The sequence below is a fragment of the Onychostruthus taczanowskii genome, unplaced genomic scaffold (assembly GCF_017590055.1).
Source record: "Onychostruthus taczanowskii isolate IOZ18803 unplaced genomic scaffold, ASM1759005v1 scaffold40, whole genome shotgun sequence".
Lineage (NCBI taxonomy): Eukaryota > Metazoa > Chordata > Aves > Passeriformes > Passeridae > Onychostruthus > Onychostruthus taczanowskii.
Window position 1 is genome coordinate 2717034 of NW_024501460.1, and position 26088 is coordinate 2743121.

A 26088-nucleotide genomic window follows, 5' to 3' on the forward strand; every position below is an offset into this window, starting at 1 on the left:
GCTGAAGTTCTTATTTTCCCCTTGATGGGTTCCAGGATAATAAGCTATTATAAAAGAAATAAAAATAGTCGTAAATCTTCAATATGAAAATGGGTGGCTCAGCTCTGGACATATGCAGTCACTGTGATTATGGGAATGTTTAGGCAGATAAGTGGAAGTATAGGGGGTTTAATATTTATATGAGGAATTTCAGGCACTTTCCCTCTCTACTGTAAAGCTGTTGGAATTGAAGTTCACTACAGAGCCGTTTAGAATCTTTCCCACGAGACATGAAATCCTGTGAAATAGCTCTACTTCCAGTGGGAACTGGTAAGTTTCTCTTGCAGTTGACTGAGATTTTAATAAGACTTTGACAATCTGGCTCTTTTCAGGCTGATCTTCCTTAGACATGCCAGTCAAGGCATTAGTTGACCAAGATCCTCTCTGTCTGCAATGTAATTACTCTGACTGCCAAACCCTTGGGAAGTGCTTTGCAAAGATTTAAATGCCAGACCCTGTCTTGGCACTGAAGTGGTTCTTCCTGAAGTATCTCATATCTCAATCTGACCAGCCAGAAAGCCAAGCAGGACTTCACTTTCCAAAGCAGACAGTGAAATGAGAGCACTTAATGCAGTGGCTGTGCACAGAGAGAGGCAAGGCTCAGGCTGGCCTATGGGATACTGAGTCCCAGCTTGCACGAGTGAACACAGATGGCAAAGCTGTCACATTCAGCTCCCGAAAACTCCCGGTTTTACAGGCCCACTTTGTCAGCCTGCAGAGCTGCACTGCATGTAAGAAAGGAGGTGCTCCAAAGAAAGCACCTGCTGTGGCAAGTCAGATAGAAGTATAGCCTCAAGAAGAGATTCCCTTCTGTCCCAGTTTGTTGCACACTCCCACTTTTACTGTTTCCTTACTATGTCTCACCAGGCAAGATCTTGTGCCCAGAATTCTCGAGCCAACAGACTACTGCTTTGTTCCTTTGTTTGGAAAAACACCCACCACCACCACCACCACGAAAACCCTGTTTCTGTTTTGACTCAGGTAAAGAGTAATTTAAGTGTTCAAGATCTGGATTTTCTCATCTGCTCCTGTAGTTTTTACTTTGAATTTTAGAAATATTCATGTCATATAGCACAACATTAAACATGCCACCAGGAATAAATAATACCTTGAGTACCAGATATCATAAACAAAGATAAAGTTATGAAGAAAGCTGTGAGAATGAATAGTTTCAGTCTATCCTAAGCTTTGAAATCTTAAGACTACTTACCTTTGTAGACATAATATTCAAAAGCAGCATTGAAACAGGATTGTTGCTTTGGTCATTATCTAGAAGGGCAGTGTGGGAGGAGCGAGGAAAAGAGAGAGAGAAATCATGGACAGGCCAAGATCACCACCTAGTGACAGAACTTCTGCTTTGCAGGAGGTTTGCTTAAATATCAAACTCCTGGTGCTGGAGAAAAAAAAAATATCCAACCCTTATACAACAGTCCTCTAAAGGAAGGATTATATATTGCTTCAAGATTACAAAGAAATTCATAGCATACGATCTGGCACAGTGAAGTATGTAGCACTTTGTTGGCTCTTTTTCTTTGCTTGTTTTGAAAACTATCAAGAAAAATATTTTCTTGTATTTGTGGAAAACCAATGTGGCTAAACACTTGTTCTACTATTCCCCAAAGTAGCAGTTTAGATAAAAATAACTTAAATATTATTTGAACCTGACCATGTATTTAATTAATTATTTTGCCATTATTTAATAGAGGTGTGAGTTTTCTAAACTGGTGGCATCCCAAAAAACACAGAATAAGAACTATATGAAAGAGGAAGTGATCCTTCAGCACGAGGGAAACAGCCCTGGGTGTGTACCTTTGTGCAGCACCTGACTCTGAAGGAGAGCTGGGTGAAGTATGAAGATGGGTCTGGAATCTGTCTTTAATTCTTCCAGCACGTTTTTCTTTTCTTTTATAGCTCACTGTTTTCTTTCCCTTCCTGTACAGAACTGCCATATTTAAAAATGCTAAACTTGAGGCATGATCTTTGATGTGGATGTCTACCTTTTTATATTCAGAATAATAAAACTCTCCTAGCCTTCCAGATGAAGATCATGCTGCCTCCCTTCTTGTTATTGCAGCATCCTTTTCCCCCATTCCGAGAAATACAGCTTTCCTTGCTCCCTTTCACACTCTACAAAGATCCTCACCATAATTCAATGCATCCTAGTCTTCCCCACCCTAGCTAAGTTCCATGCTTTTATTTCAATGTATTCCAAAGTATGAGCCACTGAAGCCACCTAATGGACTATCAGGGCACTTTCACCCACATCCAGTGAGCCTCTCATGTCGCTGGCTGCCAGTGACTGACTTCCCAAGCACTGTTATGCTTTATCCCTAATCACTCAAGTTACTTAGCCATGTGATAACAGCCCAAATTTTGGCTTTTTAAAAACCAATTTTCTAAACCCTATCATTTTAGCACACTGAACAATGCTGTGGCCTCGTACTTCCCCCATCCTGCCTTCAGATGACAATTTTCTGCAGTCTCACACTTAGTTACAGCCTCCGTAGGGCAGGTCCTGTGCATACATGCCAGCACAAGAGAGCTACAGTCAGGGACCAAGGCTCTAGGCTGTCCAGTGCTAGGAGCAGGGCTGCACACCTCTACCAGGGTAGTTAGGGACAACAAATAACCTCTCATGAGGGAGGGTACTTGGAATTGTGCTAAAAGCAGAAGCTGTGCCCGGCAAGGTTTGGAAATGGAAAGGCATCCATTAGCTGTAACTGCTCCAACACTAAACAGAGAACAAATAGTGCAGGCATTAGAAACATTCTTTTTTAAGGCACCATTATTCATTTTATTTATTTTTTAGATAGCACCAGGGACAGTTTAGGCAGCTCTAAAGTAAAATGCAACCACAGTACAAAGGTGCTGCTCAGCTGATAGGCACTGTGCAAAGGGGTAGCCTCATCTGGTCCTGAAACAGTTGTGCTGGGATGAATTCCATGTTAAATAGGAAGCTATAGGCTCAGACTAGTGATTACTCTGGCTCCCCTTCCACTGATAACATTTCAAGCTGCTATTCTACAATAATATTTTCAGTCAGCTTTTAACAATTTAAAAAAACTCCTGATAGTGCCAGTATCTATCATGCCTGGAATGTCAGTAATCAGTGCTGTTCTATTATCCATCAACAGAGTTGAGCTGACACATGCCATAATTTATTTGGACAAAAGGAACATACTTGAAATAAAAGTTGTGTCCTCATGCTCCCTGAAAAATTTAAACTCGTATCCTATTATACAGTTGAACAAGCTTCGCCTACACTGTACTTCTGTACCCAAGCTTCCTAGGAATACTTGAAAAATAACAAATACTTCTAAAAGAAAAGGTAGACCCGCACCACCATTTACAAAGTATAGCCAGGAAGAGAAGCTCAAGTAAATATGGAGATATATAGACATAGATATGGATATATACATGTCTATATTTACATATAATATGTCTACAAACATATATATGTTAAAATACATAGAACACTTTAACACGGTTTTATTCTGGTTGCACCCAACCCACCAGGCAAATTACTTTTGGTATTCTAAAGTTGACATATTATTTCTCTCGTGTGTCAGGAAGAGTGAAACACCTTTCTGTGAGGTGATGTAGGATGCAATGCTTAACAGCATTCCCTGAAACTAAGCTTCTCAGAATAGAAGAAAATCTGTTCTTTGGGAGAGTATGTGTCTTATAAGTAAGCACATCTCACTTTTTAAGAAGGACAAAAAAAAAGATTCAGTTGTGAACAAGCCATTGTGGGGTACTGGAAATAGCATTTGGGCATTGCTCTTCCTGGGGTGAGAGCTCCAGTTTGGGCACAGAGATGACTTACCTTGGAGCAGCTCTCGTGCCCTCAGCTCCTGCTGTCCCCTGGCTCCAGCGGGGGACACAGCCCAGATGCCACAGATGTTCCTGCAGGGGTCCCAGGCAGGCAGCCAGGGAGCAGGGGGGCAGTGGAACATCCCTGCTGTGTCCAGAGGCAGATCCAGCTGTTCTGCAGAGGCAGGCACCCCACCGCACGCAGTGTGCAAAATCAAAGTAGCTGCTTGCTTCTGGCAGTTACTCTTAAAGCTGGTATTTTTGCACAAAGCATTGCTTTGTGCCTTACACAACTTCCTCCAGAGTTTATATTCAGAAGATTCAGGTATTTTGAACCCTTCCCTCTAGATTGATTTCCCTTTTTGTACCTCCATCAGTAAAAGCTCATCTTGAAAGCAACTTTAAATTACAAATTAAAAAAACCCAAAACCAAAACTTCAAATGCACAAAAGACCAAAACAAACAAAAAAACTCACTACCCACTACTACTTTGACACATAGCAAGCTAGTTTTTTACTCTCTAAAGCCCCTTAAGCACTTCATAAGTCAGCTCCTGCAATGCCATCTCTAAAAGCAATGCTTTCAGTCTCCGTGGAAAGACACACATATTTACCGGTGAATGTTCCCATACAGATGATTTAAGAAAATATAAAGCAAATCAAACTTTTTTCCTTTAAAATAAACAATGTAAAGCTTACACTACAGTCTGTCAAAATAACATCTCTGAGGGATAATGACTAATCATGGTGAATTAGACTTCCTTAAAAATTAAGTGCATGGGACAAAAGCAGGAATAACTAGCAGCTATATACCTCAGCAGGACCACAAAAAAAAAAAAAAAACAACAAAAAAAACCAAAAAAAACCAAAAAAAACAAAACCCCAAAACAAAAGAAAAACCTCAAAACCAACAACAACAACAAAAAACCCTATAAAAACTATTTACATCATGTTGACTAAGGATATTTTTCCCAAAGAGCTTTCTCTTGCGAGCTGGCTTAACCTGATGAACTATATCAATCTGGTTCTCATTTCTGCAACCAATTTGTTTTCTAAACTACATACAGCCAGTTGCATAAACAAATCCTATTACAACCACAGAGGCAGCTGCCTCAGTTTCTGCTGTAACCAGCCATTTACAGATGATTCATTTGCTCAGACATTTTTTTTCCCACATGCTAAAGTTCCACTGTAAGAAACAGAGGTCATAGGTTATAGAGCTGTGTGTGGAAACAACAGAGAAATGGTGATGCCCACAACACACTTCAGTCTGGTGCTAACACAGGTACCAGGAAGGGTTTTTTTCTATCTATAAATCACAGTTCAGACAATTGCAGGGACACACCACTGTGGTCTACAAGAAGGTACATCATTTATTTGCTAATTTTAGCTTTATTTTATGTGTACATGTGTACATTTCAACCAGATTCACAAAATGTAAAACTTGTGTTGTCCGAGTATTTCATATAGAGGTTGACAAATGGCTTCATGATTAGTTAGGAGAACATGCAGTAAGCTACAGAAAGTTTATGAAAATATTTTAATAGAAAATTTTAGTTAAATAAATGAGCATGAGAAAAAAACATGTTTAACTTGCAAATTCTGTTTATAAGCTACTATGAGACATTTCCTACCACCAAAACCAAAATAAATATAAAAAATTACTTAACGATTCTTTAAATCTTACAATTGGACAACTGTTCCACTGTGTCTGCATTCTAAAGAATGGAAGTGGAAATTGTGCAGAAGAATGTTTTACTTTAAATAATTGTCCAACTGTTATTGCTGTTTTTCAAAGAACCTGAAAGCATGCAATGAAAACTTCAAATTAAACAGACAGCTGAATGGACATATTTAGATTGTTAACACAATTAAAATGCAAAAGATAACTACAAATGTTGTTGTTTGTTTGTTTGTTTTAGGTTTTTTAATATGTACATAAAGAACTGTACACAAACAGGGAAATAAAAAAGTTGCTTAAAAAATTAAATATAGTAGTGTACAATATTTACAACTTAAATGCCATCTTTTTTAACTGGAGCTAAACTATTACATGAGCATGCAGTACATCCACCACTCAAAACAAGTACCTTTTGCACACCATAACAGAGTCCTGTACAAAGCATAAATCAACTAAATGTTAAATCACTCTTCTCCAGCAATGTTGTTGCTATCTTTCAGCTTCGTAACTTTGCCTAGGTCACAACACTTTAGCTTAGGTAACTTCATAAAGTGAAGATATGAACATCTATTTCTAATACAAGTTTGAAGAATGCATTCTATCAACAAGACAGTTTCTAGTGAGACACCAACAATGTTCTATTGGTTAATTCATGCTTGATGAAAAGCTGTACTGAAGGAGCACAAATCTGTCAATGGACTAATGAATATTTTTTTACCTTTGTAATTTTTAAAGATTTTCAAATTCCCATTTTCCTCTCCTCCTATTTGTTCAGCCAAATCCAAATGGTTATAATACTTGTATTTGTAAAGCTTATAGTACAACTGTTAAAGTAATCAATACAGATGATAAAGATTTTTTTCTAATGGTAAAATAGGTAGTTATTCTTAGTGGCTTCTGTAAGCACTTCCGAAGAATTGTGTGGTATTCTATATATTGTCACAGTCAAAAGTTTAGTTCTATAGATACCTGATTATCATCTAAAACACCCAAAATATGAAGGACCTTCAGAACTCCATTATCTGTATAAAATCTAGGCACATTTCAAAGAAGGAAAACCTCTAGCCAAGTAATTTTAAAAGGTTTTAGATTTTTAGCTCCCATATACCTTATATTGGTGGATAATCCAAAGTGGGTTTTGCAGTGTTGATACTAAATTTCTCAAGTAAGCCTAGAGAGTTAAGTCTCAAATCAAAAGGAATGTCATTTGTATCAATCAAGTATTGTTTACTTTACTGAAAATGTCTCTTCAGTTTTTACTTTGCTTTAGAGTTCGTGTTTTGGTCCACAGAAGAAGAACAAAAGGACATAATATCCATTCTCTTCAACAGCTATCAAATCCTGCTAGGATTCATGCAGTAGCTTCCTAAAGTCTTCAGTAACTACAAGACGAGCAATCAGAAGTGACAAAATGTGCATTCCTGAAGGAAAATACTTTAGATCATTTTTTTAGAGCACAATTGTTTTTATACCTACTACACTGGGAGAATACCCCAAGCAGTAATATATCTTCACAGGCTTTGAGATGTCCTTGTGATTACATTTAGAATTAATGCACAGCTTGAATTTCATCTGTAACTTCAGGCACAGTTGTGGGAAACAGCAGAAACAGCATACTTCAGGACAAAATCTGTCACAATTTTAGAATATCAAATGTATGTACTCAGGTTGAATTCTACTTTCTAGGATAACTTCATTTTCCCAAAATTATGTGCAGCTACTACACAAATTAATGAACCCAGATGAAGATTTCACTGCTGTAACAGAGGACAAAATACTTTTCTGACTGACTCAAAACAAATGTTCAGCTCTGTTAAATTCATCTCTACTCAAAGAACATTTATTACTTCAGCTGAGGATTTGAACAGTCTTTCCACCTTGGGCTGCTCCCAGTCTCAAGACTAAAAGTTATAATTCAAAAGGTACCCCTTCAATATGCTGGTGCAGTTGTTATGTATGTTAAATTTTGGTAACTCTGAAAAAAAGTTATGCTTTAGCATTTTTGTATATGTAACACTCCATCATAATTTATGAACAACATTCAGAATTCCATTTTGTCTCAAATTGCTTGGAATTAGATTGGTTATTAGGATGACAACTGTGACCTATCTCCATGTTTTTCCCCTTAACTGAAATACACACACAATAAAAAAACTATTTCTAGAAACAGAAGAGCAGCTGAAAAACATTCTCAGGTTCACAATTGCATTTCTAGGCCTTATTAGAGTCACATACTTTCTGGGGAGGGAGGCTAACTGATTAATCCACAATTCACTACACCAAGCAATACTATTGTGTCTATTCATCTGGAATTACACACGTGTGATGTGGCTGTGTACAAAAACATCCAGTTTAATATGCTCATGGTATAAATACTTAGATTTAATGCAGGCAAGGCATTATTAAAATATGCCTAGTGCATAAAATACATAAATTAAAACAAAAAGACCCAATCCTTATAGTTATTAGAGCTCAGACTCCATTACAGTTTCTGCTCAAATGGCATTATATCTGTGCCCCCCACAACAGAACTCAAATACAAATTGTAAGCAAAATAAATATCAATGTACAATATATTGAGAGGGAAACACTATTTTCTTTATCGAAATCAAAACAGTGTACTTCAAAAATAGAAAGTTCTTTTAGACAAAATCAGATCCATTTTGATAGTTCAAAACTGGTTAAATTATTGGTTTCTTAAAAAAAAAGTCAACAGCAAATCATGGCTAGCCATAGCACACAGCTTAATTTCATAAACTCAAAATTACCCAGAATTTAAAGACAATAATTTTTGGAAGATTTTTTTCCTGAAACATAGCTGCAAGTTTTGAATCAAAACAGAATTTTTTGATTTGGGGAATAAGTCAAGCCACCCAGAACAGTGCCAAATGCTCCTTAGCTGCTTCCCAAAAGAGCCACCTCCAGTATCTGCATACCAATGCACAGAGATTGTGGAAACTCTATTGAATGCCCAAGTCAAGGTGAGAGAGGTCGTCTCCAAGGGAAATCTCCAAGTAGGCATCTGCTACTGACCTTCAAACTGAGGAAATAACACCAATGAAACAATATTTGGGTCACTTAAGAAAGCTTTGGGTCAACAGAACCTGGTTCTATGGGTGATTTTGGCTGCCTAGACACTTTTTGGAAGAACAGTACAGCATCCCACATGTTATCCGTCACATTCCTGTGGTATGTAGAGGACATATTTGGAATACAGATGGTTAGATGTGCCAATCAAGGGTGAGACTGCTGAACTTGCTACTCACAAGCCAAGGAAACCTGCTTTGTAAAACCCCAACCAGGGACAGCCTCGGCTGCCATGGTCACGGTAGTGGGATCCTGCTGAGCATGCTGAAGGTCAATGAACAAACATTTTAGATTTAGAAGAGCAAACTTCACTACGTTCGTAGCCCATGGGAAGGGATGCTATGGAGGAGAAAGTGCTGGGAGTTTTTCACCAACAGTCTCCTGGAAACACTAAACCAGTTCATCCCTTTTAAGGTCAGGAAAGAGGCAGAGCAAGAGACCTCCTTGGCTTAACTGTGAACCTCTGAATTTGCTCAAATCCAGAAAAGAAGTGTACCAGAAATGGAAAAGCAGAAAAATACACATTGAGAACTAAAAGGACATTGATAGGATGTACAGAGAACTTCAGAAAGTTCAACAAAGAAAAGGGTAAGATCTTGCACTTGGCAAAACACAATCCAGGAGTGCAGCACAGGCTGGGATGGACCTGTCTGAGGAGCAGCTCTGCGGAAAGGGATCTGGGGGTCCTGGTGAACGAGCAGCTCCATGTGAGTGAGCAGTGTGCTGTTATGGCAAAGAAAGCCAACTGGATCAACAAAGGCATCACCAGCAGAGAAAATCACCATTATCTCTCTCAGCCACTTGACAGGCCACACCTGCAATACTGGGCTCTCTGTGTTTAGCTTTGGTCCGTGACATGCAAAAAACACACAAAACCATGGACAGGCTGGAAAGGCTCCAGAGAAAGGCCACAGGGATAATCAACAGTCTGGGAAGCCTGACATATGAGGAAAGGCAAAGAACTGGGTTGATTCATGAAGAAAGAAGGCTTAAGGGAGACTTTATCACCATATTCCAATTTTCAAAGTGTGGCTACAAAGAAGAGACTCCTTATTACAAGCAGTCACATGGAAAAGATGAGTGGCAATAGAAACTTTAAAGACTTGGCTGGTCAGGGTGCTGGGCTACCTTGTCTAGATCATACTCTTGACAGGAAATGTTGGACCAGACCATAATTGAGGTCCCCTCCAACCTGGTATTTTACAATTCTATGATCATATTGATAAATTGAAAGTGTGTGGAATGTTTGAATCTTTGATAGCATCAGCTTCTAAAAAACCAGTACCTTTTCCACATTAAATAATATATTCAGTACTCCCCCTTCTTCCAAATATTAAATTGTGTCGATGCATTTGTTCTGCACAATGCAGAATGTGCACTTTGATACAATGCAGAGACAGGCAGAGCTGATTGAAGATAGTGCTAAAACATCCTGTGTGGACAACACTGCATTGTCCAAGGGTGAACCAGGGTACCATCAGCGCCATTCACACACAAAGATGTCTTTGTAGCTTCATTAAGAGGGGAAGGGGGAGGGGAGGCTATCTAAAGTAATTTTATTTTTTTATTGGAAAAGCTATTTCAGTTGTTAGCGTGTGTCAGGTATAAAACAAACTCCACAAAGCCACCATTCATTCAAATATATACATATATACACACACACACACACACATAAACACTGACTAAAGCACCTTATGCTTAACAGGGATATGGAATGAAAGTTCCAAGTTTTGCAGACATAAGGGCACTCTCACTTTCTTTCACTGCTGGAGTTATTAAGCAGTAAGTTCATGCTGTGATCAAAGAACACTTCACAGACAAACTTTTCATCATTATAAACTCCTCACAAGAAAGAGCTGAAAACAAACTTCTGTCAAATAAAGCCTTGTCCCTGTTAGGCCACTTAAGCATTATATTATCTGCCTGTCCCTTGTTTCCAGGCAATAATGCCACACAATGCAGAGAGAGCTAAGCACATTTAGCATTTTAAAAGTGAATACAAGTACCTATGCAATAAAAATTATTTGGAGAAAGGTAGCTTAAAACCTGCAAAGATGCCTCCTTGTCCAAGGGGGAGAGTTACAGTGGCAACAACTTCACTGGCACAGTAATTAAAATGAAGAATGTAGCTCATCAATACAAGCATATGTATCTAATCAGTTGGCAGCAGTCTGCTGTAGTTTAACTTAGAGAAAGACAGCCAGCCACTGACCAGTGGCAGCATAATAGCCTCTTATAAAAATTAAGAATTGAGGTGTTCAAGGAAATTTGGAATCTGTGAATTAGTTTCAGTGTGAGACAAAGGCATGAGACAGTCTGAATTACTGAAAACAATTCTTCGTGATGTGGTTGGTTTTGATCCAGACAAGCATTTCCAGGCTGTCAAATAAAATGTTTTAAACTCTGTTGATCAGGACACTGTATCAAGTAACCAAATTAATTAGAAATAATTAAAATAGAACAAGAATGAAGATGTGACAATTTTTTTAAAATCCTCTCCCCTAAACATATAGGTAACAAGGCACATTAGGAGAAATATCTTAATCACTTTATTATTCAATTTGACTTAAATACCTGAAACCAGTTTTCTCACAATTTAAGACAATGGGGAGAAGTTTCAATTGCTTGTTACAGATGTCATAATTTCATTGTCTATTAAAGTGCAATGGTTGTGTGCCAAAAATTATAAGCAAAAATAAAAGACAAATGACAAAAAAACAAACCACAGGAAAGTTTTTGAAGACATTCAAAAACAATGACAGTATATGTATTCAGCTACATTTTTTAAGCAATTAGAAGTAAAAATAACACTAATAATGTTTATAAACCTATATTTTAACTTGTTCCCTGCAAAGCCCACAACAGGACTTTGATGCTTTCAAAGAAAACAAATACTATTAGCATTTCTAGTACTTTAAAGAAAGGTATGTGGATTAAGATAAAGGCAGACAGGTTAATTCGTTATATTTTAAAGTACTAAGCAATGACTGGATTGCAAGTTACATTTTAAACATATTCTTTTAGGTATGCAGTAGGTGCCAGTGTTTGTGACAGTCCTGAAAGTCTTTTTGACATCATAACAGCAAAACCTTTGAGTGATTGACTCCCCGTCATCATTAAGAGACACCTTAATGAAAAGCCTTAAGCTGAGAGAAGATGTAAAAGATTCCTTATTAACAGAACTTTTTGCCCTTTAAATTTTGTATTTCATAAATAATTAGTCATTAGACTCAAAATTTCTCTTTACTCCAAACACTCACATTTATGACATTTCACATGCACAACACCACTCAGTCCCTTTTAAACTAGAAAAGCACAAACCACTGAAAGCTAAGTATTTGAAAGTTCCAGGTATCTTAATCTTTCCAAAGATACAAAGTATTCAGAAACAAGGTAGTAAATACATTAGTGCTGTCCCACTTACAAATTTTTGGAGTATGGTAACCATTTTATTATTTTGTTCATTAGAAAACCAAGATATCATATTGTTAACCCTTTCTATTTTCCTCATAGGTGTATTCTCTGAGAGTTTGTTGTATTTGTGTTTTCCTTACAGAATACATGTAGGGGTAAGGGTCCTACCAGTGCTTAATTAAATATAGGGAGTTTATTTGCAATGCATACCCTTTTTCTGAGGATTGCAGAAGGGCTGGTAGCCATCTGTATGCTTAAGAGAAAGTAATTTCAAGGAAAACATCGGTTTAAGATTTGTTTGTGCATACACAACAGCTTGTACTTAATAGCCTTCATACAGTCACCTTAAACTCCTGATTTCTGACAGGCTAAAATCACAAAGAAATGTACCAAGGAACAAAACTGCCACGAGCCATTCTTCACATAGTGCTCACTGCACCAGGGTTGTTAAAGCTGTGGTTCTTAAACCCCATCAAAATTAATCTACATTTTGAAACAGATCTAACCATTGTTTTGAATGCTGAACAGGAATATTCAGCATCCAGAGAGATTCTTCTAATACACAAAAGTCAGTTATCTTGCTATTTCACCTGAATTCAAGGAGAATTGTGCACATTCACAGAATTCCTCTACATTCCAGAGCTTACCCAGCCACCCGCTCAGAATTAAACCCCAAGTTTGGCAAACGGAGCAACTTTCAGGATGGCCCCTCTGTTTCATTCCAAGGTGTTAAGGACAGTGATCCCACCACCAAGCATGGACCTGCCTGGCAGCTGCTGGAGGTGCTCCATCTCTGCTTGGCACCCAGGGATCTCCCCTCGCCGTGACAGAGGCACGTTAAGGCGCAGTGCAGGAGTGCAGCAGTTCCAACACTAGAGGACAGCCTGTTCATTTGACTGAGCCTCGAGATTTGTAGTGCACTTTCCACATAGCTTCCTTCCCCTTGCACTAGAATTGGAGTTCATAAGCTGATGAATCCACTGTCAGGAAGCTTCTCTTCAGATTAAAGATGTTTCTCTCCCCCCTTTCTACATGAGTTTCAAAGCGTCGCGAGAATTCTTGAAAATGAGATAATTAATGTCAGTACTGTCTGTCCAACGCCAAAGACAAGAGCTTCTAGGGGAGCCATATTCTTTCCTGCTACTCTGTAAATTCCAGCTACTGCAGCACCTAAGGATCACAAGGAGAACAATGATCAAATCACAGAAAAAGCCAAGGTTGAAACATGTGACAAATTATCTACTCCATGTGTCAGCTATTTACAGAACATTACCAAACATTGCATTACTTCATGGCATTACACAATTACCAGCCTTGCTTGTATTTTTATAGTTATATATATCCTTCAGGAATGATTTTACCAGCTGAACCAGATCAACTTTTCCATCATCAGTTTAAGAAAATCGAATCTTGTTGTTTCCCTGTACACATCTTCAATTTTTTTTTTTTTAACATTTTTTGCCTTGTACCAGTTTGAAAAGGTAGCAAGACAGTCCTCTAAAAATTGACCAGGTCTGAAGAGTGGTTTAATACTGCTTGTACAGGCAGGGAGAAGGCAAGAACAATAAAGCTGTGAGTGTCCACAAAACAATTGCAAACACACATTGACCAGCTTCATTCAACATTTCAGCTGAATAAACCGGTCATACTAAATGAGTTTATTTCAACTTAAACTACTGAATTGTTAACAACTGTTTAGCAAACCTAGCAAAACATGAAAGTATTTCAGTGTTTACCATAAATGTGCATGAGAGGAAATTTCTAACCAATACAATTAGATTTTAGCACATAAAAAAATTCCAAACTCAACAGATCATTTTTCTTGTACATTTGTGTGCAAATTCACATTTGAAATATGATATCAAGAGGCCAGGATCAACCTAAACCAAACCCAAAATTTAATTGTAGACCTTCAGTATGCACTGTCTCAGATGCTATCTAGTCATAATTAAATGACTTCAGTGATTGCACAGAGGCTCTTTCAGGCCCAAAGAGAACTGAAAAGTCATCAAAACTTTTTTTAAATAATAAGAAAGAGTTTACAAAAATTGGGGTTTTTTTTGGTTTTTGCACGTCACTAACAGGAATAGTCTGCTGTGAATAGTGATCCAAAATCCATTAGTGACACAGAAATACATTAAGTCACAACAGATTTTCTGAAAGCACAGTCAGCATCTGAATCATCTGACATCTTCAAAAAGTAACACTTCAGTTTCACAACCGCTTTAGGAAGAGTAGGATTCACTAGTGATTGTGCCATAACAGTACTTACAAACACTATTAATCATACTGTTAGGCAACTTTTGGGTTAATTCATTTTTTTTTTAAAGATATTCTGTAAAGTATATTTTGTCTGAAATATCTCACCAGAAGGCTAGCCTTATGGTATTTCGCTCAGCTACCTTTCATAAGCTTTTCCATTTGTTCCTTGGCTAGCTGCTGTCAAAACCTGAAAGAGATCCTTTAGATTGAGCCCACTACAGACATTAAAATTATTTTTCAGGTTGAACTCTCAAGGCGAATTCAAATTGGCCAAAAAAGTACACCAGAACTGTTACTACTGGATCAATAAGAGAAATTTTGGTCTTTTGAAAAAACACTGAGATATTCTGAGAAATATTCAGAATAAAACAATAAAAAATTGATAGTTTGCTAATTATGCATCATTACATAAATAACAGTGTGCAGTACAACCTGTAATGCATAACCCAGCACAGATGGTACAGAGCCAAAAGTATGTACAATAGGCTGCCAACGAGGGAAATGAGAATTTGTCACCAAAAAGGAGTGTGCTGGGGAAGAGGAGGAAGGACAGGCCCTTCTGGATCAAATACAGCTAAAATTCTTGCCTTGAGCTGCCTGGTGTTTATATATTCTTGTTTGGCTTGGTGGGTTTTTTTTTTTGGCTGTTGCTTTGTGGGCTTGTTTGTTTTTTATGATTATTATTTTGTTTATATTATTATTTTATTTATTATTTTGGTTGTTGTTTTTTTCTTTTTTACTGTATTCCCTTCTGATTAGTAATTTTTCAATATCTTTTTAAATTATCCTTAATTTCCATGACTTTTCAACGCTAAGAAACAGAGGAGTCTCCTGCTATTCTATATGCTGCTAAAAAGGTTCCAGAACATCAGAAAGTTTGAAAGATCTCCCTGAGCAAAATTGAACTTATTAAATTAAAAATTGTGCAATATTCTATGCTGCCTTCATTGTCCTACACAAACAAGGCAGAAGACTGGAAATGCAAAGTGGAAATTCAAGTCAGTTTGCTATTTCAATTTCTTAAGCACTGGACCAGGCATATTCAAATAGCTTTTAGATATTTTAACTTCCATCTCTCAGTTTGCAGCATAATAGCTATTAAAAATCATCTTTAATATTTGATCACCATAATTTGCCTTCAAAAGCTCCCCACAGAATTTCTGTCAGTATGAAACAACTGAGTTCTGGCCAGAAACAAAAAATACTTCAAGATAAAAGTACTTGCCTAAGCTAGTTGTAATGCTCTCTGCAAAACCTTTGGGAACAGCATAACAAGTCGACAGTCTAAGCTTGGAGAAGTTCTCAGATGAATATGCACACAAACACGACTGCTTACGTGCTAAATGTTTTGACCTGCAAAACTGGATGCCAAAAATACAACTGTGTTGCTCCTCTTTTTATGCAAAGATAAAAGACACAAAGTACTTTCATTTGAGAGACACTGATCCTGAAACCTCCCCAGCACACAAAGCTGTGAAAGTCTCTGCTTGGATCTTTCAACACCACATTTCCTATCTCAGTTCTTCAGAAATGCTCCTGCATGGCTGACCTTGTAACAGGCCACTGCCATTTTAATCCTAAGACAAAAATCAGCATAACATATAATATAAGGCACTCAACTAATTCCAACTTATCTTAGGAAAAAAAAAATAAAAATCCAACCTCCCCCAAAAAACCCAACAAAAAATAGCTATACTGAAGCATACTGTGTTAACTGGTGGAAATTCTAAGCTGAGAAACCTGTAGCAATTAAAACAACATTTTGAGCAAAGTCTTAGTGAAACTTCTCGTGACGTTTGCATTTTTATTTAGCCTTGAAAAACAATAGTCAGGAAGGTCTTTCAGCAGCAATAAGAAATAATCTGACAAAAATGCTCTATGAATGTGTCCGAAGCTGATAGTGATACCACTATTCTGATAACCTGGGCAGAACACAGGAAAACCAAAATGAAAGGTGGGAAGTTTTGCCTTCAGACTATATGGTAGTTGCTAGATTTATGGCTCCTTAGCCTCAGAGACCTTTCAAGTTAGGTAACCTTTTCTGCAACACTGAAGATTTTGGGGCAGAAACTACGGCTCAGTTAACATAGGCACCACTCAACACATGGATTTTAATGCTGAGAACGCCCTACCAGCACTGTTGCAGACAAGCACGTGCTTCTTTCCTGAAAAAATAGCATTCACTATTTTATCCCAAACAAGAGAAAACTCAGCATGCTCCTACTTGCTTGGGAATGCTACTGTAGTCCATTTATAAGTTTGATAAACAGAGCTAGATATGATGAAACCAAAGAATGAATAAAGTGTCCTACAGGTTTTATGGCCCATGTTTCAGTGGTGAAGTAGATAATGGAATTTCTTGGGAAAGATGGAAAAGCAACATCTGATACCAATAACCCTAGATGAGGACAGATGAGCAGCATTTTCTCAAAACATTGTTGGCAACAACACTCATGTCATATTTAGTCAGGTGCAAGCCTTCCACACTTCACTATATAACACACTCCTACTTTCTGCAATGTTTTAAACTTGAGTGTGGATTTTAACTACAGCTCAGAGAACCTTTGGACTTTAACAGAAAAAATTGTTGCACCTATCTGAGATACAATGTCAAGAAATAAAAAATGAAAAACTGTATCTTGAGTGGTAGCCATTCATCTAATTCCATAAGAAACTCTGTAACAGATGTCCTTGCCTAACAGTATTTCACCTAGAACATCAGCAAAGCTTAGTTTTTCTTTTTTTGGGAGGTGGGGGAAGCCACTCTATAACTATTGCAGAATCCTTAATAAACAATTAACAATTAACTACAAAAAGCTGGTGGTTTGTTGGTTTTTTTTTGGGTTTTTTTTTTTTTTCTTTTTGGTTTTTTTTTTATTAAGAAGTTAGATGTAAAATAAGAAAGGAAAAAAATCCCCAAAACAGCAACAACAAAAAAAACCCCCGAACAAGAACAAAAAGCAGACTTACTGGTTATCATTGCTCCAGTTATAGAACCCAGAAATCCAATGCTGACCACAATGACAGATATCAGTCTCCCCTGCCTATGTCTCTGCAGCATCACAAACATTAATACTCCCACAGCACCATGGACAAAGAGAGAGGAGAAGAGAGCCCAGAGGAAAACCCAGTACCACATCTCTGAAAGAAAGCAGTCAAATAAAGGGTTAATATTTTAAAGACAAGAACTTTATAAGTAAGAAACTTTAAAACATTGCAAACAATCAACAGTAAGAGAAAATCAGTATTGATTTCCATCTTAAAAGACAACATCAGCACATGCTCAAGACTCTTTCCTCATTTCAGCAGATTGTCATAAAGGATTAGCTGTATTATGTTAAAAATTATAAGAAGGATTCTGGCAAAAATCTTAATTCAGGTATATTTTTACAAGTAGCCATAATTCCTTTAATGACTTCTTTAAATAGTGTTGACTGTAATTTCACAGTAGGCATTTTAACTGCTTCTGTAGAATGAAATGTCCTCTGACACAAAGACTGAAGGAGGAAAAAGTCAAGAACTGGTTTGGGGTTTGTTGGAGTTTTTATTTTGGGGCAGGTGTGGATCTTTTGTTGTTTCCCAACCCCCCACCCTCACAAATAAGAGACAGCATCAGGTAACATCAGATGGGAAAACTGAGATTAAAGACTTTAGCTTATCTACACCCAAGAGCTGTAATAGAGTGTTCCATCAAATTAGCTTCAAAAGTGCAAATAAAAACACTACAATTTTAACAAGAAATTTTAACACATCTAATTCCTTGCATCTAATTGCTTAGTACAGAACTTCAGAGAGAGGTAGTGACTATTATCTGAATTACTGAAAAGGGCGTCAGATCATGAGAATGTTTGGAGCACAAACATTTCTTTGAAGAATGGCAGACATGATGAGCATCTTCAAAGAAAAGAGCTGGAACCCTGAAACCATCAGTGGAGCTACACAATAACTCAAGAACCTTTCTCACTTGGTGCCAACTTTCTAAAAACATTCTACAAATCAAAAGGGTAAGTAAATAAAAGAAAAAAATCCCTTTTGTTTTAAGTAAGCTACAGTGGGTATGTATCATTACATAATTTAGCAAATTAGGGTACGTATTCCATAATCCCACGACACTGTCATTAATTCAGATTTTGCTGCAGTTCCCTCAAAAATAGAACAAAACAAAAAACCCCAGCTTCCTTACAAAAGCAAGATCCTGCTTACGAAGCAAGCCTGTATTAATGTAGCTTGACTCATATAAACTATTTGAGGAAAAAATACAACCCAATTAGCTAACTTTAAAAATACTCAGCAGCACAAAACACACTCTGAAAAGATGCTGAGAAAAAAAAAAGTTGCTACACAATAACCACAGTTATTGTGGGAGTCCACTGTCAGTAGGATATGTATATAGATAGCCCAGATAGAGAGTTCAAGCTTTTTAATTTAGCAGTACTTTGGGAGTAGCTCAACCCTTCCACACAGGCATAAATGGCAACACTATGTCTGCCCAAGGATGTACAGCTCCTCTAAATCATGATAGCCAAAAGACTCTTTTAAAAGAGCAGCAAGGAAAGTGGCTGGCAGATCTACATCCAATGAATGCTTCAATTGTAGTTCAAGGTGCAGCTTTTCCTTCTGAGTGCCTGGGTACATGTGTCCACATCCTGAGGGTGGCTCAGAGCAGCTCTCATCAGATCCTCCATCCCTTCACCCGTGGCCCCAAGATGGGTCTCAAAAATCTTGGCAAAAGGATTGACTACGGTACTGTTCCACTAAATGAATGTCTCATCATTCTCAGAAGCTACTGTGACAGAACAGTGGCAGAAGTGTCAAGCAGTCACTCCACAAACCCCCTTACCAAAAATTAAGAAAGACTGGCTGACATAATCTGTGGGAAGGGAACCTCTCCTGCTGTCCTAACATGCCTGGTCCATTACTAGCACAGCCTGGGTGTTTCCATTGTTTTATTCAAGTGGCAGCACATAAACAAAAGGATTAACCAAAGATCTAACAATATAGAACACAGCAGCCCTGCCAGACCTACAGTAGGACAGCAGTAGGATTTATTAACCAAGGAAGTCTGTGGGAATCTGACATTGTCACACCCCATAATTTCTAGGGATTTGTTAGGCACTGGATCATCACCTTTTAGGAAATTGGTGTTTGTAGGCATTGTCAACCTTTATCAGGTAGAAAAGACAAATTGCTTCCAGTCTTAGGAAAACTCACTAGGATGACTGTATTTTTAGAAGAAAATGAAAGCTTATGGGATGGCTAACTACTCCCCTGTAACTAAGAAACCAAAAATATTTACAAACTCTTACACAACAAAATAGCTCTCCACAGTGAGCAACTATCTTTGGTCTTATTTACATTCCAAATAAGGTTCAAGGAAAATTAACATCATCCCTCACTTTATATTTAGGGCAGGAGGCTTGAGAATAGAGTCAGCAGCAAAATGTCCTGTTGGCTAAAGAAATACAAACTTCATTTCTTTGTTACACACTTTCTCCTCCTACTCCTTAAAAGCAGCAGGCATATTGAAAAGGAAATTAGAGAACATCCACAAATACTCCTTGTTTGACAAAAAAGCAGCTGGACCTTTGTTAAACTACAACCTCCCTCCATTAAAATATCATGTATGTCTTAAAACATCATGTAGGAGCTGAAACAGGACAAATCACTTCCAAGCACCTTCCCTTGAAAAGGCCAAAAGCTATCCTTTCTTATCCTCCTTTATTTACTCTTTCTATGCCTGCTAGTTCAACACAGTCATTTATTTACTTCTGCTTGCAGGGTGAGTGATGAAGCCAACCAAGTAAGTTGTTTAACAGGGATAAACAAGGTAAGGAGAGAGAGACAACCCTTCAAGCAAATCAGAGGAGACCTTAAGCTCCACTCACCCAGAGGACAACGCAGACACTCTTACTCTGATAAGGTGAGGGCAGATAATTATTCATGTTCTGTAAAATTCAGTATCATCTAACCACTGAACCATGAAAAGAGATGACTCTCAAAAACAGTATCTTAGAGTAACACTGAAAGGCACAAAGAATGGGTTGGGAATAACACTGAGAGGTGTTACTAAAGAATAGAGGAAAAGAATGACGACCTCTGAACACAGATGGCCAAGACTTCACTTGTTCAAAAATGACTGAGTACTTTGATTGCTGAATTGATTTGCAACATCTCTAAGGAAGAGGAAGTGAGACTGAAGTGTCTCAGCTATTTATGTCCTATACACTGACTGATCCTTTAAGCAGCATAAATTTATGTATTGCTACCCTGACAAGAAAAGCACAGTCCAATTTCAGCCCTTGTGCAGCTATTTTAATTAGTTGGCTCTTTTGACAACATGAGCTGCTGTTACGGAGGTAATGATTTACCTATATCTGTCAGAGAGATTAAAATACTCACTTAGCCTCAGTTTATTAGTCATGCCCTCAAAGAGATATGAATAGTATAAAATTAAAAATGAAAAAAACAAACAACAAAATGCTTGCAAACTTCCCTTACCTGACCCTAAGAAAATTTCAGCGTTTACTTTTAGCGCATCCAAATTACCTGAAGTCACCAAAACACAACATACATCTATCAAAACTCCACAGTTCCTAGAGAAATAGGGGAACTGGGGAAGGACCAGTAGTCTACAAGCATAGTGATATTCAGCATATAGCCAAGATGTCACAGCTCTTCTAATAGGAACAACTGAGATAGAATTTTAAACATGAAAAATGTTAGTGCTTAAACTGAAAAGAAGACTTAAGATAGTGTTTATGTACCTTTCCTCTGGTTTGCCTCAGTTGGCGATTTTTTTTCCTACCAGAAAAGCTGCAAACTCAAATACCTTGTAATTAATGCCCAATCACACCAGTTTTAGAGCACTTTGTTAATTTTGATATTTATACATATCAGACAGATATCATACATGCATTATGCTTATGCACTACAGATAGACATTATATATACGTATTAGTGTAGGCATTAACAACATTAGAGATTAGGAAAAGACTTATTAAAGCATGCCATTGCTTAGAATAACATTCATACCACTTCCATCTTATCAAGACTTGAAGTTGCATCCCATCAACAGCTTCATCTTACACAAGCAGATAAATTACAACATTTTTAAATATTATCTATATAATGTATCAATATGCTGTCCTACTGCCTCTCCGCTTCAGTAAACATGGAATATCTCCTTAGTCCTTCATCTTCAGCACTTTTCCTCTAAGTTCTAAGCTTGTTTTGCCAGATGAATAACGATGGCCTACAACATGTCATAAATCAAAAGTGATGACTCCAAAACAAAGTGTCTCTCTCTTTCTCTCTCCATTCTAAGCCCAGTACCCAGCCTACTACTATTAGTTACAGAGGTAAGTCAAGCAACAAACACCTATACTAAGAATACAAAAATACAGATTTAAGTCAAGAAGGTAGCACACATCAAATTTAGAACCAGTAAAATCAGAAATGTTAGATTCCTGTAGCTTATAAACTCAAAGCACTCGGATTAAATGACAGCACATGACAACTGCAAATGTAACTCAGCTTTTTACATGCTATATTTTTTTCTTCAGCACCAAGTCCTGTCCTTAATCATTGTATTAACTGGTACTTTCAACGTTATCAACAATACAGTCAAATAGTTGTTTGGAGATGTTAACATTTTTGCTGCATTAAGTGGGAAAAAAGCACTTTGCTGAGGACCATTTAAATCTCAAATTACAGACTAGTCCTCCCAAGTAACAGCATAGAGGGCAAAGAAAATCCAGACAGTCTGGGAAAAATTAGCAGAGGATGGAGCTTAGGAGCTTCTATTAGTAGAAATATTGCCAAGTCCTTTATTGTGACAGCAATTTTTATTTTACTGTATACTAATAACGGGATTTTTTTTCTCCTTTTCCAGTTCAAATTCAGCTGCTATCTGATTTGTTCTAGTAAACCCTGACCTAGCACTAACTCTAAAACACAACCAGCTCATACAAAGGAGATGTTCTTTGTATTTACTGGAGGATGTAACAAAGAGTGACGTAGAAGCCACCCCACGTCTCCCATGACTCCTAAAGCCTTACTTGCACCTCCCCAGAGAGGTCAGGAAGACAGGGAGCAAGCAGCCCAAGGTGATGGGCCAATGTTCAGCTCAAAGGAACAATGCTGGCAGCTTTAGCTGTTACCAGGTGTGATGTGTACATGGCAGCAATGAACTTGTCTGTGGTCTCCTGGGTATTTGAGGCCATGAACGAAAGACAGGATTTCCTTTTTTTGTGTTGAACCTGATTCACATATAAGGCATTAAAATAATCTTTCAGTTTCTCATTGACAGGAAAAAGAACCCACCAAAATTAAACTATTAGGGTATGAAGCATTCCTGGCTTAAGCTGGAGTTCATATCAGGACCCCGTTGAAAAATTCAGAAAATTAACATATTTTTAAGAAGGTAGCTGATAACACTTCGCAACATCTTTGTGAAAACACAATCAATATGGTTTATCTAAAGGAGCTAAATCTTCACTTGTGCAACTTGAAAGTCCAGTCCAGACCACAACATTAAGTCCAAAAGCAGACACGAGGCAGTCTTGAATATTCATGGAACATGGCATATTAATGATTTTCTTTTCCCAGTATTCTGGAGAAGCTTCTCCTTATACCTAACAGAGGTGCAAAAGGGAATGGATTAAGTAGTCAAAGAAGATAACTCATTCAAAAACCTATTTTATTGGCAGAGAAAAGAACAGAATTTCTGGTCTTGAACAAAGTTTACTTTGATAAGGAATAAGGAAGGGCTTATGTAATTAGTTCAGCTTTTTATTAATATCAATGACCATATCAATACATATTCTAACATGTGGAAAAGATTTTTAAGTCCAGTGCCAGTTTTGGACTGTTGACAGTCCATGAGAACATTCAGGTCAACAGGTTATGGCTGTAAGAGAAGCCATCATTTAAGCACAAAATTAGAAACTGCAGCTACAACTGGCAGCGACACATCCTCCAAGAACACTACAATGGATAAAAAAATATTTTTCACATTTTTTAAGTTAAAAAGAAAATACATTCCACATTAAAAATACCTTACAGAAACCCTTATCTTATTGCAAAAGCACTGAGAAATGAGCTGGTTTTAACTCTCGACATTGAATTTCATAGAAACGCCTATGCTACATAATGATCTAATAAGAAAAACTTTATAGAGGATGTCTGGCACAAAGCAAAGTGAAATCCATTGTCAACTTTTTCCTTTAAGAGTACAAGTTTTTAAAGTAGGTATGTTAAAGTAACTACCCGGGAAGTGAGCTGTAATTAGCGTGTCATCACACTAATATCTGGAAACTCTAATTATCAGACACACACTACAAAGTTCACGGATCAGATAAATATGAAAAGGTTAATCTTTTTTATTACACTAAGATGCATCCTGAAAGTTAAAAGAACAATAAAGATAATCACTTTCTGTTTGCTACAGCTTCACCTTCAGCTACACTTCCATTTTCATCCCACTTCTATTTTCATCCCACTTCTTCCACCTTTAAAAGATTAAAAAAGAAACAGAATATATCTACTAACCATTACTATAGAGTGCAAAAAGGTGACATAATACTCTTGCATAAATATTAGAATATTTCCATAACTCTTTAAAACCTACCCCTACTCAACATTTTCCATTAATCTCTCACTACCTAATACATCCCTACAACCGATGTACCTGAGTTACATCTCTGCTATTGACACCCAGTCCCTGTTTGTTCAGAGCTGGAAGCTTGTGCTTTTCTTTACACAAGGACAGAATAAGAGAAGATACTCCTCTCCACTGTATGCCTTGGGTCTCACAGTAGTCCACACCCATTTTTCAGCCTGAGACTGAGCAGAAAAAAGCCAGATCTTACCAAAAGCCAGCCAAAGCTCCCCTCTTCTAACAGAGGGTGAAGTACCTGACCCTGCTTTGGTTCACAGAATTTTTTTGTAACAGCTAAGTCTTTAAGAATCCCAGATGCTTAAGATTACAGCTACTTGTCAGAAAACAGCTGTCACCTCATCCACTGCCACAGGTCTCATTATCCACAGGTGTACTCAGGGGTAGTGGGGCAAGTCTCTGATTCTCCACATTCAACTTTATGGTTGTCTAGTTGGTTTTTTTATAGCTCTCTGTCAAATGCCAATGAGCATATATCCACAAGGGGGAAAAACAAAATAAAGAACCAACCACCTCCACAAACATACTCCAGCCTTCCATACATATTTATACACTCACACTTTCTACAATCCTTCCCTCATGCACAGGTACTCATCACTTCACTCGCATACACACCCCCTATGCCATTAGCCTTCTTTTATTTATTACGGACATAAAAACGTGAGAGAGCAGATCCCACACGCTCATGCCCTTTGCACGGGCAGGCATCCCAGACACCGGGCACACACCCCAGCCCCAGCAGCACCTCACACAGACCCCGCCCGATTCCCTGGACCCCGCAGCAGGCGCGCACACACACACACACACACCCGATACACCTGCCCACAGAACACGCAGGCAGGCACCCCGAGAGACTCGGGCACACAAACACCAGCCCTCACACGGCACACAGAGAGCACCGCCACCGCCGCCCCTCCATTGTGCTGCAGCCCCGGAGCGCAGCCCCGCAGCCGCCCGGCCCGCGCTGCCCCGTTACCCGTGAGGCTGCGGAGGACGGTGCCGTGAGCCCACAGGCTCAGCACTTGCTGCACCGACAGGTTGATCATGGAGTTGTCCCCCGCTTCCACCTTCATGGTGCCGCCGCCGGGCGGGGTCCGGCAGCCGCCGGACCGCGGGGCGGGAGGGAGACGGCGGCGGCGAGGAGCGAGAGGGCGGGGAGGCGGCGAAGGGAGCTCCGCGCCGCGGTGGAGACATCGAGGACGGGGTGGGGGAGGCGGCGGCCGGGGGGAGCCGGGCGATCTCGGGGGAGGAGGGGAGCCGGCCGCTGGCGCTTCCCTGCCGCTCAGGGGCAGGGCCGGGCGGCGGCGCCCATCATCATCATCACCATGATCACCGCCTCCTCCATCAGCAGTGGCCGCCGCCGCCTCGCCGGCGGCATCGTCACCCCGGTGGCCGGCATCACCTGGAGCGAGGGCGGGGCGGCCGCGGACCGTCCCTCAGGCGGGCGGCTCCATGCGGGAGCAGCGGCGGCAGCGAGGAGGCTCCCGGCGCCAGACGCCAGCGGCTCCCGGAGGGGAGGGGGAGGGAGCGGCGGGAACGGGAGCGGGGCAGCGGGAGCGGGAGGGCGGCCCCGCGCAGGCGCGGCGGGAGGAGCCGGGGGGCGCGGGCTCCTCCCACCAAACGGAGAACCAAAATTCGGAATCGCGATTTGACTCAAAGAGGGCGGGAAAGAGTGGGGATGTCGTGGATCCCCAAAGAAACTCGCGTTAGCAAGAAGTGTCTCAGATCAAATCTGCATATACCTATGGGCAGATTTAAAGGGGAAAATAAAGTGATAACATTCCATGGTGTTAAAGCTGGTATTTAAGTTGATGCTGCTGAGTGCCTTTAAACGAGGGAGAAGAGCAAAATGCAGAATCTGAGTTCTGATGAGAGCAGTATTTTCACCTCGCTGCTCACAGCCTTAGCACAGGGAGCTCCAGAGAGTGCAGGCAGAGGCACCTCCGCGGCTGCCTCGGCGGGTCTGGGGACACAGCCCGGGCGGACAGGACGGGACAGGGACAGGGACAAAGAAGCGCAGCGCACAGGGCGGGTGCCGCTCGGGAGTGCCGCAGCTGCCGGCGCGCAGGTGACAGCACGCGTCGCAGCGGAGGATCTGTCTGTGATCCCGAGCTGTC

At 39.3% G+C, this 26088-nt stretch overlaps 1 protein-coding gene across 1 annotated transcript; it reads right to left on the reverse strand.

The window, feature by feature from the left end:
• Nucleotides 1-5228: 5228 nt before the first annotated feature.
• Nucleotides 5229-25080, reverse strand: TMEM170B (transmembrane protein 170B). The gene is made up of 3 exons (XM_041413219.1): nucleotides 24948-25080; nucleotides 17266-17436; nucleotides 5229-13203 (listed from the first exon to the last, which is right to left on the reverse strand). Exons 1-3 carry the CDS (start codon nucleotides 25042-25044, stop codon nucleotides 13073-13075), a joined length of 399 nt encoding a protein of 132 aa, XP_041269153.1. The 5' UTR covers nucleotides 25045-25080; the 3' UTR covers nucleotides 5229-13072.
• Between the last annotated feature and the right edge of the window lie 1008 nt (nucleotides 25081-26088).